The 20,158-nt window shown below is 57.0% G+C and overlaps 1 protein-coding gene across 3 annotated transcripts in view; it reads right to left on the bottom strand.

Annotated features, from left to right (window-relative positions):
• Positions 1-1,451: 1,451 nt before the first annotated feature.
• GIGYF1 (GRB10 interacting GYF protein 1) overlaps positions 1,452-20,158 on the bottom strand; it is a 40,506-nt gene continuing 21,799 nt past the window's right edge. Inside the window, exons 12-26 of one of the 3 annotated variants that reach the window (XM_066593934.1) lie at positions 19,898-20,083; positions 19,678-19,817; positions 19,448-19,598; positions 19,200-19,366; positions 18,983-19,074; positions 18,665-18,760; positions 18,144-18,244; positions 15,660-15,742; positions 15,456-15,584; positions 15,210-15,380; positions 14,954-15,117; positions 14,046-14,194; positions 13,819-13,973; positions 13,471-13,600; positions 1,452-4,928 (exon numbers count right to left, since the gene is read on the bottom strand). In XM_066593934.1, the coding sequence (XP_066450031.1) occupies positions 4,876-4,928; positions 13,471-13,600; positions 13,819-13,973; positions 14,046-14,194; positions 14,954-15,117; positions 15,210-15,380; positions 15,456-15,584; positions 15,660-15,742; positions 18,144-18,244; positions 18,665-18,760; positions 18,983-19,074; positions 19,200-19,366; positions 19,448-19,598; positions 19,678-19,817; positions 19,898-20,083 (1,967 nt within the window). In that variant the 3' untranslated portion in view covers positions 1,452-4,875. The remainder of the gene's footprint in view (positions 4,929-13,470; positions 13,601-13,818; positions 13,974-14,045; positions 14,195-14,953; positions 15,118-15,209; positions 15,381-15,455; positions 15,585-15,659; positions 15,743-18,143; positions 18,245-18,664; positions 18,761-18,982; positions 19,075-19,199; positions 19,367-19,447; positions 19,599-19,677; positions 19,818-19,897; positions 20,084-20,158) is intronic. The other 2 variants (XM_066593936.1, XM_066593937.1) reach the window with 2 other exon arrangements.

Genomic DNA, 20,158 nt, shown 5'->3' with positions numbered 1-20,158 from the left:
TTGGGTTCCAGCGACGGACACAACAGACCCGCGCAGCAGCTAACTTACCTATAAAGGTTCTGCTGCTGATCCTGCATTATGGACGACCGCAAGAAAGTTTTTGACAGGTTCTCCATCTTCCTACCTCGCGGTGAGGGGTTTTAGCGCGACGCCAATCTTCTTATGGAAAAACAGAAACCTATTGCAAATCACTGGATGTGGATCTGAGACTCTACGGCTCTAATATGAAGCCCAATATCGACCATCAGGGCGGCCGGCTCGTCGCCCCCCTAACAGCGTCAGATGTAGGTTTACTGGGGTCTCATTTACCTGCATTTTGTGTCTCTTCAATTAATTTATTTATTTTTTACAAATTGTCCGCTCTCCAAAAACCCCGATCTAAGTGAGCAGCGCGGGGTCCGCCGGGAAAACCCATGTGACTTAACCCCTTGAGGACCAGGCTGCTTTGTACCTTAGGGAGCAGGCACTTTTCAGGGACTGTACCCCTGGGGGGGGTTAACGGCCGTGTTTTCTTTTCTTCAGCCACCAAAATGTTTTCTGCTGTTTTCCCAGTGACATTCAGGGCTAATTTTTTACTATCTTTTTCACTGCCCCCCCCCCCCCCCTCCCGTATTATTGGGGGGGGGGAAAACTTTTTTTTAAGTAACTTAGGCTAAAATAAAGCATGGGAGCGGGTGGGTTCCCCATCTTGCTGTATAATATGTACAGAGGGCGACGGTTTGGGTCATTCTTTTTATTTTATTCTATAGTTTTGTTTTACTTAGTAATAAGGTAGTTACATAAACATCTCTGACCCTCGTGACCTCATATCAGACCTCTGGGGACAGTCACATTGTTTTTATTTGACACTTTCCCACTGCAGCTGGGGCATCCATAGGAGCCCCAGTTACAGGGAAACATCCCCTGTAGTGACAGTAGTCACTAACAGAGCTGATCTGGGTCTGCTAGGACCCTGCAGCTCTGCTGTGGCAGGGGATCCCGTCCGTCACGTGACGCCTGGGCTGCCCTAGTGGAAGTTATACTCTTGCTTGTTAGTACATAGCACTCATTGAGCACTGTGTACTAGGGCTAAAAAGCACTTCCTCCTCCTCCTCCGGGTCATCAGCCTATTATAGGCTATGGGTGGGGGTGTATTTAACTGGCGACTGGGGAGGAAACCACCCCCCCCTTCCCAAAAAAAAAAATAACGAGCAGGGTTAATAACCTCACTGGTAGCAGCCAAGGCCTGTCAGTGCATGCATTCCTGCAGGGGGCGCTCACTCCATGCTGAATAAATAGAGATGTTTTGAATATTTAGTTTCCATTTCTTCATCATTTGCATATCATTAGCATGTCCATTGATCCCACGCTGGTGTACAACACGAGACATTCTGGAAGCGGTCTGCTGTAGACCCCTGGGGCGGGGCTTGCATTAGTCCAAGCCCCTCCCAACAAGAGACAAGACACACAGCCTGTATTTGTACAGTTGGGTTTATTGTCACATTTTCTACAGGCAACAGCTTTATATCTGCACAGAGAAGCTCCTTATTCATCATAGTGGTAGCTGCTCAGACATCGACAGCGCCCTCCTGTGGTCACCACCCTCCTCACGGGGTGCCGATGCCTGCGCTCTCATCTTAGACATCTCTTTACCTGCTAGCACTACTCTTTGCACTTTCTGGGGCGACTACTGAAGCGGCGCTCAATCCAGACGGAATCTACAGGAGAGAATGCGTGACTGTCCATCTGTGACTACTGCGAGTCGCATGCTGTTTTACCCTCCAGTCACATCCAGAGCTGCAGTCACACTAGGCCGCGGCGTGTTGGGAGACGGAGTGTTTTACCAGGCACTGTATGGTAGAGGAAAAAATACAAAACACTACATCCCACAATGCAATGCAGCCGTACAAGATGGAGGAGTGCTGTGACCGCAGCTTTGGTTGGAGCTAGAGATTTAACATTCGGCCAGGTTTCTTTAAATCGCCCCTCCGGGCCTGGAGAGACAACGATGGCCGCACGGCTTCAGTAGAATACATTACGCCTGCTGTGATTGGCTGGTGTGGCCCATGTGACCCGTCAGAGCAGCATATAGTGCTTTAGACTACCAATGCATACTGATACACAGTCAGAGAAGCGGTTCGGCCATCTTTGTTCCTCCAGCCCGGAGGGCCGCTTTAAGGCTAGGGCTATACTGCGACCTCTGGCCCCGACATGGCGCTCACATTGGGGTCACTGAAGAGCCAACCTCAGCTGACTCGCTACAATTCCACAACCGCACTGACCTCAACATGAGTGCGAGCTCACGGGGCGACGCAGCCAAGAGCCGCCGTCCGGACAGACGTAAATATGAGAGCCCCCCAGTCTGGGGCGTCCCCTGCGATGGGGTCCTTCACACGGGACAGAATAGGCCTCACGGCGCCGGAAACTCTGCCTGCACATTTAGATGCAGAAAGCCTGCGATTGCGCCTCGGAATCTACAGCCAGCGCGGCGGAGGACGGGGGTCCTAATTGCGTCCTGTGTGGTCCCTAAGGGGCGTTCTAGAACAACTGTGGCGCAGCAATGACCATGCTGGCGGCGCGGACAGTTTCCACGTATATAAAGCTAATTCTCTTCACTTCAACCTTTTTTTTTTTCGTTTTAGCTTTTTTTTTGTTTTTTTTAATACTGAAAATAAGGCAAAAATATCACAGAAAACGGGGAGGAAAAAAAACTTCGGGAATTAACCAGGCAAGATAGCGGTAGAGTGCGAAGGCGTCATGTACGCCCTCCATCTATGGAGATTAGCCAGAGCCCTGCATTACACAGGGGTGCAGGTATAGTCACACAGCCGACCACTCGGCTCTATAAGCATATCTGCCCTTGGTCTATACGTCCGGGCGGGCGGGCAGCGCCATGCCCCCCCGTACGTATAGGCATACACAGACATAGATATACACACACATTATACATTCAGCACAATATACTTGTAAGCTGTACGAGAATTATATCCATCTATGTACAACATCCCCCCAAAAACAAGGGCACAATTATATACAAGGGCCCCTGCGCCCCACCCCTGATGGCAGTGGGGGGCCGGGGGCCGGAGCAGCGTGTTTGCTGGATACCAGCTCCTGCCCGAATACATTCTTGTGGTGAAGAGAAACAGGAGACCCCTCAGCAAACACCGGCCTCCTCTTGTAGGCAAGTTAGCGTTGTCGGCTTTCCTTCTGCAGTTCTATGTACACAGTATATCCATAAAGTTTGGGGGGTGATGGGGGAGGAGCCTCGGAGACCCCCCCGATCCCCAGGAAGTCTCAGCAATGTCCAGCGGCCGCGGGCGGCCTGTTAAACACTGGTTTGTTGGAGAGCGCAGCCTCCTTGAAGGGTTTACCTCTTGATCGCCCCCCGCTGGCGCTCCACGGTCCCTGCAGATCTCTCGCTTAGTCCACAGATAAACCCTCTTGTAGCTCCTCAGGAGGTTTGCGGCTCCAAAAGTTTTCATGGGGGACCCGCAGGAGTTAGCGGCTGCCATCGAGCTGGTCCCATACGGTCCATAGAATGAGAACGTTGTGGTAACGGGGCGGCGGAGAGCGGTGGTGTCAATATTAAGGCAACGGCACCATTCACACCCAAAGCATCGGTCGGCTTCCTCCGGACCCTCTTGGGCGTTTCCACCACCAACCCATCATCTCCGCTACTTGGTGTCCAACATCGGGACGTTTGTAAACAAAAGCAGAAGAAGAACATCATTAACCGAGGAAGGGGAGAACACAAAACGGGGGCAGAAGGAGGTACCACGTCCCCAACAACAAACATCACACAGAAGGCAGGGTGCAAATCCTCCAAACACTGAAAGGCCCAAAAACCGGAGGCCCGCTGAGTGCGGGCAGAGGTGGTCAACAAGTCCTGGCACTCAGTAATGCTAACAGCGGTATGCCATCCTTCATGGGCATCGTCATATCCAAAAGTAAGTGCATCCTTTGTAGGAGAGGAAAAAAAGGGGTTAAACAGTCCAAAAAAAGTAGAGATTTTTTTCTTATCTTTTTCGGCTACTTTTATAACAAAAAAACACAACATTTTGTATCTGTGCAAAAAATAACCATTAAAAATGCGCCCCCCCCCCCCTCCCCCTCAAAATTGCTAAGTGCATTCTTCAAGTTTTGATGGATCATCTCCCCTTCGACCCTCCCCAACACGACAGGGAACTCAAAGCAAGAGCGGTTGTAAATTTTGCAAGAAGCGCTGAAAATTTTTTTCACTTCGTTTTTTCATTTTCTTTTTTTTTTTTTTCTTTTTTTCTTTTTTTTTTTTAAACAAAATATATTTAGCAAAAAAAATCTGAGGAAAGTGTTTTTGGCTGAATTTTTCTCTTTTTCCCAAAATAATAATATTTTTTTTCTTTTTTTTTTTTTAACAGATCCGTCGCCGGAATACTTCACTTTTTGATACAAAAAAAATGTAAATGAAAAAAAAAACCCAGAAGTCAGAAACTGTCAAGATAAAAACTGAAAAAAGAACAAAGGAAAAACAAACAAAAAAGGTTCATCTCTAATAAACAGTCAAAAGTCAATAAATCCAGTTTTCCCTCCTTTCGGGCATTTTTTTTTATTTTCTTCATTAAGAAAAAAAAACAAAAAAAATAGATTTTTGATCAGTTTCTGTAAAGTGCATTTCTTTAAGGTGCTTTAAAATGAGTGCATTATGTTTAGGGGAGTGGGGGAAGGGAACAAGGTTGTAGCTCCCCCCCTCCTCCCTGGCTCTGGGTGGGTCAGTCACCCACCCCCTCCTCTTCCAAGTCTCTGCCCCCCCTCGTGCCGAGGGGGGGGTAAAGTTTGCAGTGCAGTACAACTGCCGAAGACAAAACAAAAAGTCGGCAGGTTAAGTATAAAGATGGCGTCAGAAGGAAGGTGAGCGCCTCAGTAGTCGTCAATAGCTTCCATCTCGTTAGGAGAGCCGTGAAGGGAGTAACCTGGAGGGGAACACAACAGAAAGCAGGTCCTGGTGAGGACTGGAAGACTACAGCAGCGCAGCAATTCCATACAGTCCCCCACCCCAGCAAATCCATAAAGTCCCTTACCCTACCCCAACGATTCCATACAGTCCCCCACCCCAGCGCAGCGATTCCATACAGTCCCCTACCCCAGCGATTCCATACAGTCCCCCACCCCAGCGCAGCGATTCCATACAGTCCCCTACCCCAGCGATTCCATACAGTCCCCTACCCCAGCGATTCCATACAGTCCCCCACCCCAGCGCAGCGATTCCATACAGTCCCCTACCCCAGCGATTCCATACAGTCCCCCACCCCAGCGCAGCGATTCCATACAGTCCCCTACCCCAGCGATTCCATACAGTCCCCTACCCCAGCGATTCCATACAGTCCCCTACCCCAGCGCAGCAATTACATACAGTCTCCTACCCCAGCGATTCCATACAGTCCCCTACCCCAGCGATTCCATACAGTCCCCTACCCCAGCGCAGCAATTACATACAGTCTCCTACCCCAGCGATTCCATACAGTCCCCTACCCCAGCGATTCCATACAGTCCCCTACCCCAGCGCAGCAATTACATACAGTCTCCTACCCCAGCGATTCCATACAGTCCCTCACCCCAGCGATTCTATACAGTCCCCTTCCCCAGCGCAGCGATTCCATACAGTCCCCTAACCCAGCGCAGCGATTCTATATAGTCCCCTAACCCAGCGATTCTATACAGTCCCCTACCCCAGCGATTCCATACAGTCCCCTACCCCAGCGATTCCATACAGTCCCCCACCCCAGCGCAGCGATTCCATACAGTCTCTTACCCCAGCGCAGCGATTCCATACAGTCCCCTAACCCAGCGATTCCATACAGTCCCCTACCCCAGCGATTCCATACAGTCCTCTACCCCAGCGATTCCATACAGTCCTCTACCCCAGCGATTCCACACAGTCCCCTACCCCAGCGATTCCATACAGTCCCCTACCCCAGCGATTCCATACAGTCCCCTACCCCAGCGATTCCATACAGTCCTCTACCCCAGCGATTCTATACAGTCCCCTACCCCAGCGATTCCATACAGTCCTCTACCCCAGCGATTCCATACAGTCCCCTACCCCAGTGATTCCATACAGTCCCCCACCCCAGCGATTCCATACAGTCCCCTACCCCAGCGCTTCCATACAGTCCCCCACCCCAACGCAGCGATTCCATACAACCCCCCCACCCCAGCGCAGCAATTCCATACAGTCACTTACCCCAGCGCAGCGATTCCATACAATCCCCCCCACCCCAGCGCAGCAATTCCATACAGTCCCTTACCCCAGCGCAGCGATTCCATACAATCCCCCCCACCCCAGCGATTCCATACAGTCCCTTACCCCAGCGCAGCGATTCCATACAGTCCCCCCACCCCAGCGATTCCATAAAGTCCCTTACCCCAGCGCAGCGATTCCATACAGTCCCCTACCCCAGCGATTCCATACAGTCCTCTACCCCAGCGCAGCGATTCCATACAGTCCCCCACCCTAGCGATTCCATACAGTCCCTTACCCCAACGCAGCGATTCCATAGTCCCCTAAACCAGCGATTCCATACAGTCCCTTACCCCAGCGCAGCGATTCCATACAGTCCCCTACCCAAGCGATTCCATACAGTCCTCTACCCCAGCGCAGCGATTCCATACAGTCCCCCCACCCCAGCGATTCCATACAGTCCTCTACCCCAGCGCAGCGATTCCATACAGTCCCCCCACCCCAGCGATTCCATACAGTCCCTTACCCCAGCGCAGCGATTCCATACAGTCCCCCCACCCCAGCGATTCCATACAGTCCTCTACCCCAGCGCAGCGATTCCATACAGTCCCCCACCCCAGCGATTCCATACAGTCCCTTACCCCAACGCAGCGATTCCATACAGTCCCCTAAACCAGCGATTCCATACAGTCCCCTACCCCAGCGCAGCGATTCCATACAGTCCCCTACCCCAGCGATTCCATACAGTCCCCTACCCCAGCGATTCCATACAGTCCCCTACCCCAGCGATTCCATACAGTCCCCCACCCCAGCGATTCCATACAGTCCCCTACCCCAGCGCTTCCATACAGTCCCCCACCCCAGCGCTTCCATACAGTCCCCCACCCCAGCGCTTCCATACAGTCCCCCACCCCAGCGCTTCCATACAGTCCCCCACCCCAGCGCTTCCATACAGTCCCCCACCCCAGCGATTCCATACAGTCCCCCACCCCAGCGATTCCATACAGTCCCCTACCCCAGCGATTCCATACAGTCCCCTACCCCAGCGATTCCATACAGTCCCCTACCCCAGCGATTCCATACAGTCCCCCACCCCAGCGATTCCATACAGTCCCCTACCCCAGCTCAGCGATTCCATACAGTCTCCTACCCCAGCGATTCCATACAGTCCCTCACCCCAGCGATTCCATACAATCCCCCACCCCAGCGATTCCATACAGTCCCCTACCCCAGCGATTCCATACAGTCCCCTACCCCAGCGATTCCATACAGTCCCCTACCCCAGCGATTCCATAGTCCCCCACCCCAGCGATTCCATACAGTCCCCCACCCCAGCGATTCCATACAGTCCCCTACCCCAGCGCTTCCATACAGTCCCCTACCCCAGCGATTCCATACAGTCCCCTACCCCAGCGATTCCATACAGTCCCCTACCCCAGCGATTCCATACAGTCCCCTACCCCAGCGATTCCATACAGTCCCTTACCCCAGCGAATCCATAGTCCCTTACCCCAGCGCAGCGATTCCATACAGTCCCCCACCCCAGCGAATCCATACAGTCCCCCACCCCAGCGAATCCATACAGTCCCCCACCCCAGCGAATCCATACAGTCCCCCACCCCAGCGAATCCATACAGTCCCCCACCCCAGCGAATCCATACAGTCCCCCACCCCAGCGAATCCATACAGTCCCCCACCCCAGCGAATCCATACAGTCCCCCACCCCAGCGAATCCATACAGTCCCCCACCCCAGCGAATCCATACAGTCCCCCACCCCAGCGAATCCATACAGTCCCCCACCCCAGCGAATCCATACAGTCCCCCACCCCAGCGAATCCATACAGTCCCCCACCCCAGCGAATCCATACAGTCCCCCACCCCAGCGAATCCATACAGTCCCCCACCCCAGCGAATCCATACAGTCCCCCACCCCAGCGAATCCATACAGTCCCCCACCCCAGCGAATCCATACAGTCCCCCACCCCAGCGAATCCATACAGTCCCCCACCCCAGCGCAGCGATTCCATACAGTCCCCCATCCCAGCGCAGCGATTCCATCCAGTCCCCTAAGCCAGCGCAGCGATTCCATACAGTCCCCCACCCCAGCGATTCCATACAGTCCCCCACCCCAGCGATTCCATACAGTCCCCCACCCCAGCGATTCCATACAGTCCCCCACCCCAGCAGAGCGATTCCATACAGTCTCTTACCCCAGCTCAGCGATTCCATACAGTCCCCCACCCCAGCGAATCCATACAGTCCCCCACCCCAGCGAATCCATACAGTCCCCCACCCCAGCGAATCCATACAGTCCCCCACCCCAGCGAATCCGTACAGTCCCCCACCCCAGCGAATCCGTACAGTCCCCCACCCCAGCGAATCCATACAGTCCCCCACCCCAGCGAATCCATACAGTCCCCCACCCCAGCGAATCCATACAGTCCCCCACCCCAGCGAATCCATACAGTCCCCCACCCCAGCGAATCCATACAGTCCCCCACCCCAGCGAATCCATACAGTCCCCCACCCCAGCGAATCCATACAGTCCCCCACCCCAGCGAATCCATACAGTCCCCCACCCCAGCGAATCCATACAGTCCCCCACCCCAGCGCAGCGATTCCATACAGTCCCCCATCCCAGCGCAGCGATTCCATCCAGTCCCCTAAGCCAGCGCAGCGATTCCATACAGTCCCCCACCCCAGCGATTCCATACAGTCCCCCACCCCAGCGATTCCATACAGTCCCCCACCCCAGCAGAGCGATTCCATACAGTCTCTTACCCCAGCTCAGCGATTCCATACAGTCCCCCCACCCCAGCGATTCCATGCAGTCCCCCCACCCCAGCGATTCCATGCAGTCCCCCCACCCCAGCGATTCCATGCAGTCCCCCACCCCAGCGATTCCATGCAGTCCCCCAACCCAGCGATTCCATGCAGTCCCCCACCCCAGCGAATCCATACAGTCCCCCACCCCAGCGAATCCATACAGTCCCCACCCCAGCGAATCCATACAGTCCCCCACCCCAGCGAATCCATACAGTCCCCCACCCCAGCGAATCCATACAGTCCCCCACCCCAGCGATTTTCATTACAGTCCCGCAATCCAGCGCAGCAAATCCAGCAGTCCCCCCTCCCATCCCAGCGTGATTCCATGTGCGGTAAAGGGTTACAGCGGTAAAGGGTGCGGTGCATGAGACGCAAGCCACGAAAAGAGTCTGAACCACGAGACTCCAATAGAGCTTCAGAATAAACAAATGTAGTGGCAGCTCAAGCAGAAAGCCGTCGCTTCTTTATAAGAAAATTACAGCGCAGTGACCCCCACAGTGCCCCCTTCCTGCAGCGCAGCGACCCCACGCGGTGCCCCCCCCCCTGCAGCGCAGCGATCCCACGCGGTGCCCCCCCCCTGCAGCGATCCCACGCGGTGCCCTCCCCCCTGCAGCGCAGCGATCCCACGCGGTGCCCTCCCCCCTGCAGCGCAGCGATCCCACGCGGTGCCCTCCCCCCTGCAGCGCAGCGATCCCACGCGGTGCCCTCCCCCCTGCAGCGCAGCGATCCCACGCGGTGCCCTCCCCCCTGCAGCGCAGCGATCCCACGCGGTGCCCTCCCCCCTGCAGCGCAGCGATCCCACGCGGTGCCCTCCCCCCTGCAGCGCAGCGATCCAACGCGGTGCCCCCCCCCCCCAGCAGCGATCCCACACGGTGCCCCCCCCTGCAGCGATCCCACACGGTGCCCCCCCCCCTGCAGCGATCCCACACGGTGCCCCCCCCCCCCTGCAGCGATCCCACACGGTGCCCCCCCCCTGCAGCGATCCCACACGGTCCCCCCCCCCTGCAGCGATCCCACACGGTGCCCCCCCCTGCAGCGATCCCACACGGTGCCCCCCCTGCAGCGCAGCGATCGCACACGGTGCCCCCCCTGCAGCGCAGCGATCGCACACGGTGCCCCCCCTGCAGCGCAGCGATCCCACACAGTCCCCCACCCCAGCGCAGCGATCCCACACAGTCCCCTACACCAGCGGAGCGATTCCATACAGTCTCTTACCCCAGCGGAGCGATTCCATACAGTCTCTTACCCCACCCCAGCGATTCCATACAGTCTCTTACCCCACCCCAGCGATTCCATGCAGTCCCCCTTCCCCCAGCGATTCCATGCAGTCCCCCTTCCCCCAGCGATTCCATGCAGTCCCCCTTCCCCCAGCGATTCCATGCAGTCCCCCTTCCCCCAGCGATTCCATGCAGTCCCCCTTCCCCCAGCGATTCCATGCAGTCCCCCTTCCCCCAGCGATTCCATGCAGTCCCCCTTCCCCCAGCGATTCCATGCAGTCCCCCTTCCCCCAGCGATTCCATGCAGTCCCCCTTCCCCCAGCGATTCCATGCAGTCCCCCTTCCCCCAGCGATTCCATGCAGTCCCCCTTCCCCCAGCGATTCCATGCAGTCCCCCTTCCCCCAGCGATTCCATACAGTCCCCCTTCCCCCAGCGATTCCATACAGTCCCCCTTCCCCCAGCGATTCCATACAGTCCCCCTTCCCCCAGCGATTCCATACAGTCCCCCTTCCCCCAGCGATTCCATACAGTCCCCCTTCCCCCAGCGATTCCATACAGTCCCCCTTCCCCCAGCGATTCCATACAGTCCCCCTTCCCCCAGCGAATCCATACAGTCCCCCACCCCAGCGAATCCATACAGTCCCCCACCCCAGCGAATCCATACAGTCCCCCACCCAGCGAATCCATACAGTCCCCCACCCCAGCGAATCCATACAGTCCCCCACCCCAGCGAATCCATACAGTCCCCCACCCCAGCGATTTTCATTACAGTCCCGCAATCCAGCGCAGCAAATCCAGCAGTCCCCCCTCCCATCCCAGCGTGATTCCATGTGCGGTAAAGGGTTACAGCGGTAAAGGGTGCGGTGCATGAGACGCAAGCCACGAAAAGAGTCTGAACCACGAGACTCCAATAGAGCTTCAGAATAAACAAATGTAGTGGCAGCTCAAGCAGAAAGCCGTCGCTTCTTTATAAGAAAATTACAGCGCAGCGACCCCCACAGTGCCCCCCCCCCCCCCTGCAGCGCAGCGATCCCACGCGGTGCCCCCCCCCCCCGCAGCGCAGCGATCCCACGCGGTGCCCTCCCCCCCCGCAGCGCAGCGATCCCACGCGGTGCCCTCCCCCCCCTGCAGCGATCCCACACGGTGCCCCCCCCTGCAGCGATCCCACACGGTGCCCCCCCCTGCAGCGATCCCACACGGTGCCCCCCCCTGCAGCGCAGCGATCCCACACGGTGCCCCCCCCTGCAGCGCAGCGATCCCACACGGTGCCCCCCCTGCAGCGCGATTCCATACAGTCCCCCACCCCAGCGGAGCGATTCCATACAGTCCCCTACACCAGCGGAGCGATTCCATACAGTCTCTTACCCCACCCCAGCGATTCCATGCAGTCCCCCTTCCCCCAGCGATTCCATGCAGTCCCCCTTCCCCCAGCGATTCCATACACTCCCCCTTCCCCCAGCGATTCCATACACTCCCCCTTCCCCCAGCGATTCCATACAGTCCCCCTTCCCCCAGCGATTCCATACAGTCCCCCTTCCCCCAGCGATTCCATACAGTCCCCCTTCCCCCAGCGATTCCATACAGTCCCCCTTCCCCCAGCGATTCCATACAGTCCCCTTCCCCCAGCGATTCCATACAGTCCCCTTCCCCCAGCGATTCCATACAGTCCCCTTCCCCCAGCGATTCCATACAGTCCCCTTCCCCCAGCGATTCCATACAGTCCCCTTCCCCCAGCGATTCCATACAGTCCCCTTCCCCCAGCGATTCCATACAGTCCCCCACCCCAGCGAATCCATACAGTCCCCCACCCCAGCGAATCCATACAGTCCCTCACCCCAGCGAATCCATACAGTCCCCCACCCCAGCGAATCCATACAGTCCCCCACCCCAGCGATTTTCATTACAGTCCCGCAATCCAGCGCAGCAAATCCAGCAGTCCCCCCTCCCATCCCAGCGTGATTCCATGTGCAGTAAAGGGTTACAGCGGTAAAGGGTGCGGTGCATGAGACGCAAGCCACGAAAAGAGTCTGAACCACGAGACTCCAATAGAGCTTCAGAATAAACAAATGTAGTGGCAGCTCAAGCAGAAAGCCGTCGCTTCTTTATAAGAAAATTACAGCGCAGTGACCCCCACAGTGCCCCCCCCTGCAGCACAGCCATACCACACGGTGCCCCCCGTGCAGCGCAGCGATCCCACACGGTGCCCCCCGTGCAGCGCAGCGATCCCACACGGTGCCTCCCCCTGCAGCGCAGCGATCCCACACGGTGCCTCCCCCTGCAGCGCAGCGATCCCACACGGTGCCTCCCCCTGCAGCGCAGCGATCCCACACGGTGCCTCCCCCTGCAGCGCAGCGATCCCACACGGTGCCTCCCCCTGCAGCGCAGCGATCCCACACGGTGCCTCCCCCTGCAGCGCACCGATCCCACACGGTGCCTCCCCCTGCAGCGCACCGATCCCACACGGTGCCTCCCCGTGAAGCACAGCAATCCCACACAGTGCCTCCCCCTGATGCACAGCGATCCCACACAGTGCCTCCCCCTGATGCACAGCGATCCCACACAGTGCCTCCCCCTGATGCACAGCGATCCCACACAGTGCCTCCCCCTGATGCACAGCGATCCCACACAGTGCCTCCCCCTGATGCACAGCGATCCCACACAGTGCCTCCCCCTGATGCACAGCGATCCCACACAGTGCCTCCCCCTGAAGCAGCGATCCCACACAGTGCCTCCCCCTGAAGCAGCGATCCCACACAGTGCCTCCCCCTGAAGCAGCGATCCCACACAGTGCCTCCGCCTGAAGCAGCGATCCCACACAGTGCCTCCCCCTGAAGCAGCGATCCCACACAGTGCCTCCCCCTGAAGCAGCGATCCCACACGGTGCCCCCCCCCCTGCAGCGCAGCGATCCCACACGGTGCCCCCCCCTGCAGCGATCCCACACGGTGCCCCCCCGTGCAGCGCAGCGATCCCATACAGTGCCTACCCCTGCAGCGCAGCGATCCCACACAGTACCTCCCCCTGCAGCGCAGTCATACCACACAGTGCCTCCCCCTGAAGCAGCGATCCCACACAGTGCCTCCCCCTGCAGCGCAGCGATCCCACACGGTGCCCCCCCTGCAGCGCAGCGATCCCCCTGCCGCGCAGCGATCCCACACAGTGCGCCCCCCCTGCAGCGCAGCGATGCCCTTCACCCCCAATCACTTTAGCACTGCAATCCATTACACACACCTAATATGCTGGGATCTGAGTGTAACATGTGAATCCGCCTCTTCATCTTACTGCTCTGCATGTCGTATCCGCTGCTTTGCTTGGAATTCTGGGATGGTTGAAACATAGAGGGTGCTAACCAGGCGGCTTCCTGCAAGCAGAACAGAGAGCAAGCGTGAGGCTTTATACTCCATAGAGCTCAGCACTGACCATTAGAATGACAGGGATTTCACAAGAACTTATTGGCTCTTAGAGATACAGCCTCTGCCATAATACACTGAAATCCCCCACAGTGCAACGTAGCAGAGGTCAGGCCGACTGCAGGGTTGGCGGCGGAGTACAAGGTGCGGCTCGGACGGCCCCCGTTACCTGCTGACGTTGGCTGGCTTTGTACTTTGCTCGTCGTTCCAAAAACTGTTTAGCAAATTCTTTGGCTTCAAGTGTTTCCCCAAGACAGGAGCGGATGTAGTCGTGGACGTCGTATGGAGACTCGAGCTCCTTCAGGAAGGCCACTAATGTGGGGACTGTGGGGGAGACAAGATGTCAGGGTAAGGGGAACGAGGGGGTGGAAGGGGGGGCAGCGGCGCAGGCCTCACCGTCCAGGTTATTGGATGTGTTCAGGATGTGTAGCATCTGCTCGCACCACTGAGTGAACCCGTCTGACGGTTTTATTCCCTGCAGTAGTTTTAGAAGCTTCTCCTCATCATCTGTTTTTTTGCGCCGGGCGTTTGCAGAGTAAGAGTCACTAAGGGGAGAAGGAACAGTGATTGGCACAGAAATTCAGTAATGTGTAATCATAACAGAACACAGGAGCTGTGTACAGAAAACGAGGGATCCTCCTGGATTGCAGCCACAGGTTGACATAATATACTGTGTCCACAATACAGGCAGAAGTGACCAACGGTGCAGCGGGACAACCGGCGGGGAGAGGGGCGTGCAGCGGGGCAACCGGCGGGGAGAGGGGCGTGCTGCGGGGAAACCGGCGGGGAGAGGGGCGTGCTGCGGGGAAACCGGCGGGGAGAGGGGCGTGCTGCGGGGAAACCGGCGGGGAGAGGGGCGTGCTGCGGGGAAACCGGCGGGGAGAGGGGCGTGCTGCGGGGCAACCGGCGGGGAGAGGGGCGTGCTGCGGGGCAACCGGCGGGGAGAGGGGCGTGCTGCGGGGCAACCGGCGGGGAGAGGGGCGTGCTGCGGGGCAACCGGCGGGGAGAGGGGCGTGCTGCGGGGCAACCGGCGGGGAGAGGGGCGTGCTGCGGGGCAACCGGCGGGGAGAGGGGCGTGCTGCGGGGCAACCGGCGGGGAGAGGGGCGTGCTGCGGGGAGAGGGGCGTGCTGCGGGGAGAGGGGCGTGCTGCGGGGAGAGGGGCGTGCTGCGGGGAGAGGGGCGTGCTGCGGGGAGAGGGGCGTGCTGCGGGGAGAGGGGCGTGCAACAAACGGTGCAGCAGAATCTAGAGAAGTGGAGGGATAGAGGCTGTAAGCGGACCACACAAGGGCAGCCAATTACTCACGTCAGTGATGGGCTACTTCTGCTGTTCCTGAGGCCCCTGCTGCCTGCTCCACTTTTGACACTTTCCTCCCAGGGGCTCTTCTCCAGCCCACCCCACAGAGAGCCTGAGTCAGACCCCCACTGAGAGGGTATGATGGGGGCACCAGACATCCCGAGACCTCCATGCTGCGGAGACAGAAAGGCAATAAAATGACATAAAGCAACAGCACTAGGAACCCGGCCCGGCGCCAGAAGCCTGGAACCCACATACAACCCACCGTCCTCGCTGACTGTGCTCTTTGCTTCAACATCTGTCCCTCTCGCTCTTGCATTTCCAGCATGGCTTTAAGGGAGACCCCCTTCCCGTGAGCTGCCCACACCGGAGTGGAGGACGATGACTGCCCGCTCTGCTGGATCAGCTTCAGAAGGAGTTCTTGTTGCTGACGGCACTGAAAAGCAGTGAGAGGATGAGGACCTCGCTGTAAGGAAGCTCCAAGAGTTATGGGGGGGGGGGGGGAGCTCACCTGCTTCCTCCGGTACATCTCCTCCTCCTCCCGCCGCTTCTGCTCCTCCTGGCGCCTCTTCTCCTCCCTCCTCTTCCTCTCCTCCTCCTCTCTCTTGGCCCTGAGTTCTGCTTCTCTGCGCTCCTGCAACTGAGCGAGATCTCCATTACTGAACATACCCAACGGCATCCGGACCAGGGCCCTGTTATGGGACCATGGTCTTACCTTTTGTTGCAGTTGCAGCTGCTCCAATATTGGCCCCTGAGATACGGCAGTCACTGGCAGGTCCCACAGCGGGGAGTCCCCACCTATAGAGAGGATGGCACGGTTAATGGCTGGAGGGGCATCAGGGTCACACAGCTCTATGGCGCAGGAACGGTCAGCTACACAAACATTATCTACACCATCACAAGTATTGGGTCGCACATAGAAGGGGGTGAAATTGGATTTTATTCCCATTCTCCCCCCGCTGTTGGGCCACCTCAGTGACTGCAGTCGCCCCCTTCCCACCAGATCCCCATAGATGTGTGGAGGAGCTTCAGATAGTGATGCGGGGATGATGTGTGTGTTGGGTGGCATGGATACGGCCTTCTAGTTCCTCCCTCTCACTGGGGTTCAGATCCGGACTTTGGGCATCCAATGAGGTCTGCAGACGTTCTCCCCCACACTGTGCCGTATGACATGGCGCTCGGTCATGTTGGTGGAGACATGGAGCTGTACCAGAGTATTACCACAGGGGAGGTGATGCCACATTGTCCGGGAGATCTCTGTACCCTTTGGTGATGAGGGTGGACTTCACTATAATTTCACTAATCCTTCCCGGCAGAATCCACCCCCCCGGTAACAGAACCTCCCCCACACCTCCCTGTTGGAGCGATGCTGTCATGTAGAAACCGCTCTCCAGACAACCGCCACACCTAAGTGCCGCCATCCAACTGGAAGATGCTGGATTGTGATTCATCCACAACACTCGCTTCCACTCACTTACAGTCCGTCGCTCCAAGCCGCATCACAGGCGCCGCTGTGCAGTCACTGCTGTGATGATGTATGCAGCCGCTCGTCCATCGTAACCCTTCACATGCTGCTCCCTACAGAGGGGTTCTGGTACTAATGAATGTTGCAGTGTCCTGTGAGACCCCCTGAGCGAGGGCAGACGATGTGTGTGAAATCCTCACAGCTCCTACAAGGCTTCGTCATCCACGCTCTGTCAGTTTACGAGGTCTTCCTGAATGTGGAAGCAGCGCACACCGCCAGACCCCATTATCAGCTCTACACCTGGTAACATCCCCCCGCCAGACCCCGTCGTCAGCTCTACACCTGGTGACATCCCCCCGCCAGACCCCGTCGTCGGCTCTACACCTGGTGACATCCCCCCGCCAGACCCCGTCGTCGGCTCTACACCTGGTGACATCCCCCCGCCAGACCCCATTATCAGCTCTACACCTGGTAACATCCCCCCGCCAGACCCCGTCGTCAGCTCTACACCTGGTGACATCCCCCCGCCAGACCCCGTCGTCGGCTCTACACCTGGTGACATCCCCCCGCCAGACCCCGTCGTCGGCTCTACACCTGGTGACATCCCCCCGCCAGACCCCGTCGTCGGCTCTACACCTGGTGACATCCCCCCGCCAGACCCCGTCGTCGGCTCTACACCTGGTGACATCCCCCCGCCAGACCCCGTCGTCGGCTCTACACCTGGTGACATCCCCCCGCCAGACCCCGTCGTCGGCTCTACACCTGGTGACATCCCCCCGCCAGACCCCGTCGTCGGCTCTACACCTGGTGACATCCCCCCGCCGGACCCCGTCGTCGGCTCTACACCTGGTGACATTCCACCGCCGGACCCCGTGGTCGGCTCTCCACCTGGTGACATCCCCCCACCGGACGTCGTTGTCGGCTCTCCACCTGGTGACATCCCCCCACCGGACGTCGTTGTCGGCTCTCCACCTGGTGACATCCCACCACCAGACCCCGTTGTCAGCTCTCCACCTGGTGACATCCCGCCACCAGACCCCGTTGTCAGCTCTACACCTGGTGACATCCCGCCACCAGACCCCGTTGTCAGCTCTACACCTGGTGACATCCCCCCGCCAGACCCCGTCGTCGGCTCTACACCTGGTGACATTCCACCGCCGGACCCCGTGGTCGGCTCTACACCTGATGACATCCCCCCACCGGACGTCGTTGTCGGCTCTCCACCTGGTGACATCCCACCACCAGACCCCGTTGTCAGCTCTCCACCTGGTGACATCCCACCACCAGACCCCGTTGTCAGCTCTACACCTGGTGACTTCCCTCCACCAGACCCCGTTGTCAGCTCTACACCTGGTGACATCTCACCACCAGACCCCGTTGTCAGCTCTACACCTGGTGACATCCCACCACCAGACCCCGTTGTCATCTCTACACCTGGTGACATCCCCCCACCAGACCCCGTTGTCAGCTCTACACCTGGTGACATCCCACCACCAGACCCCGTTGTCAGCTCTACACCTGGTGACATCCCACCACCAGACCCCGTTGTCAGCTCTACACCGGGGGGCATCTGATGGTTTCTGTACTGGGATCTCCTGTTGGACCCTCTCCTTTATACCTGATGCTCACACATCTGATTTGCATATGCCCTTTATCTGACAGCACAGGATTGGTGGGGGTCTCAATACTTTTGTCAACATGGTGTACATACAAGCCGGGGATTTGGCCACTTACCTGCTGTCGGTGTATTTGAGGTATTCAGATCCCATAGGGATCCAGTGTCTGGCACAGAGAGAGATCGATTCATAGAGGGGAGGAGGGCAGCATCGGACCCCCTGCAAAACGACACAGAGTTAGACAAATCAACCAGAGGAAAGGAGGACAGCGTAGGGAGGAGGTAGGGATCACAGCAAGGGAAATCACTCCTCTCCACAACAGATCACCTATTTTAGCTTTTCTCATAATTGGGGTTTTTCTATGTATCTTATTAGTTTTCCTCTCTTTCCAGGAAAGCAAAAACAAAATGAGACAACCTAGGCCATTCAGCACTATGTAGATATAGTCTCTGAGGTCCTTAGAAGCAGCAGATTGACACTGGGCTGATTGACATGATGCATGCAGAGCATTAGCCCCTACAATCCCTGTCTAGATGGTCAGCTTGTGTGTATAAACATCAGGAGAAACCATCAGTTACTATGTGTGATGCTCAATGGGGTGAGTAGTAATGGGTGTGGCAGTGGAATGGAGGACGCTACCTGGATTTTGAGGGGTTCAGTTGCTGGAGGAACAGTGTCAGCTGCTGTTGTTGCTGTGCGGTTAGATCACTGGCTTTCTGTTGAGAGTACTGCTGCCTGCAGGCAATATACAGCAATATTGATTACTAGGATCTGTACAAAGGGCCTATGCTGCAGGAAGTAAAGGAGCACAGATGAGGGGAAGAGATCACTGTGGGAAGCAAACAACAAGTATGTGGCTGGTGGAGACAGGGGAAGAGAGAAGTATCTTCCAAGACTAAAAACAAGAAAATAAGGGAGTGTCCGGCAAAGAACAAGCACTTCTCATTATGTTATCACCTGCTAAGAAGCTGCAGCAAGTACTGATGTTGCATCTGCTGATACAAAGCTAATTCCTGCTGTTTTTTCAGGCACTGCTGATCAATGTTACCCTAGAAAACAGAAGTCGTACATGATACCATAAGTAGGGACTGGCGCAGTGCCCTCGGGGTAGAAAGGGGCATTCATTATGTGCCAGAAGTATATGAACAAATCATCCATGAAATGCAAAACTCACCAGCAGGGGTGGCGGAGAAGGCCCTGGGGCAAAAGGTACCCGACCCCACATCTTGATGACTTCACCCAAAGGCTGAAACCCCTCGTCGCACCCCCTCTTCACCAAGAGTGACATAGTGAAATATCCCGCCTGGCACCACTCCGCCATCTCTTGTGTACTGAACGGACCTGAGGGTCAGAGGAAAAACGCAAGGCGGTCAGTTGCCAGGCAGCAGCATAAAGCAAATTACACACAGGACACACAGAGACCTTGGATCTCCCCCTGAGGGTCCTTGTAGAACCACTTCATGGCAGCCTCGTGGGACAGGGGCAGAGCAGCAGCACTATGAGAGCGACTGGAGGAGAAGGCATCTTCTTCTAGGGAGGAATCTTGCAGGGAAGCCACCAACTTCTCAGCTTCCTGATAGACACGGAGAGGAAGGTGTGAGGTCAGGGCAGCCATGCACAGCACTGCCAGCACTGGTGTCAGGGTAACTTACCTGCTGGAGATGCTTCATGCCTTCATCCTCCTCCGGATCCCCCACAGAAAATTCAGTAGCAGCAACTGTGGGGGGCGATGGAGGGGTCGGCAGGGTGGAAAGGGGAGAGACCGAGGAAGGAGCAAAGGGTCCGGGGTTACCTAGAAGTCAGTAGCAAAAGAAGTTAGAGATCTTCTTGAACCATCTGGAGTTACCAAAACCAAGGCGTCCGCCCGCTCACCTTCTTCTATTGGGCATGGCAAAGGCTCCACCAAAGCCCCCTCTTCTCCATTTGTAGGGGAAATATCAGGGGCTCGCTCAGGCTCCGCCTCTGGATACACCCCCGCAGCCCACAGAGAACTACTAAGCTCGGGAGACTTTGGGGATTCTTGCTGACCATCTTCTGAGGGAGCCAAAGTTTCATCACCTAAAGAAAGGAAAAGAAGTCAGGAACTTCCTCCCCTGAAACAGCTGTGGCCAGAGTTCGGAGACGGATACACAT

The sequence above is a fragment of the Eleutherodactylus coqui genome, chromosome 2 (assembly GCF_035609145.1).
Source record: "Eleutherodactylus coqui strain aEleCoq1 chromosome 2, aEleCoq1.hap1, whole genome shotgun sequence".
In the NCBI taxonomy this organism is placed as follows: Eukaryota; Metazoa; Chordata; class Amphibia; order Anura; family Eleutherodactylidae; genus Eleutherodactylus; species Eleutherodactylus coqui.
The sequence above is the reverse complement of the archived record's forward strand: the minus strand, read 5'-3'. Positions and strand labels throughout refer to the sequence as shown.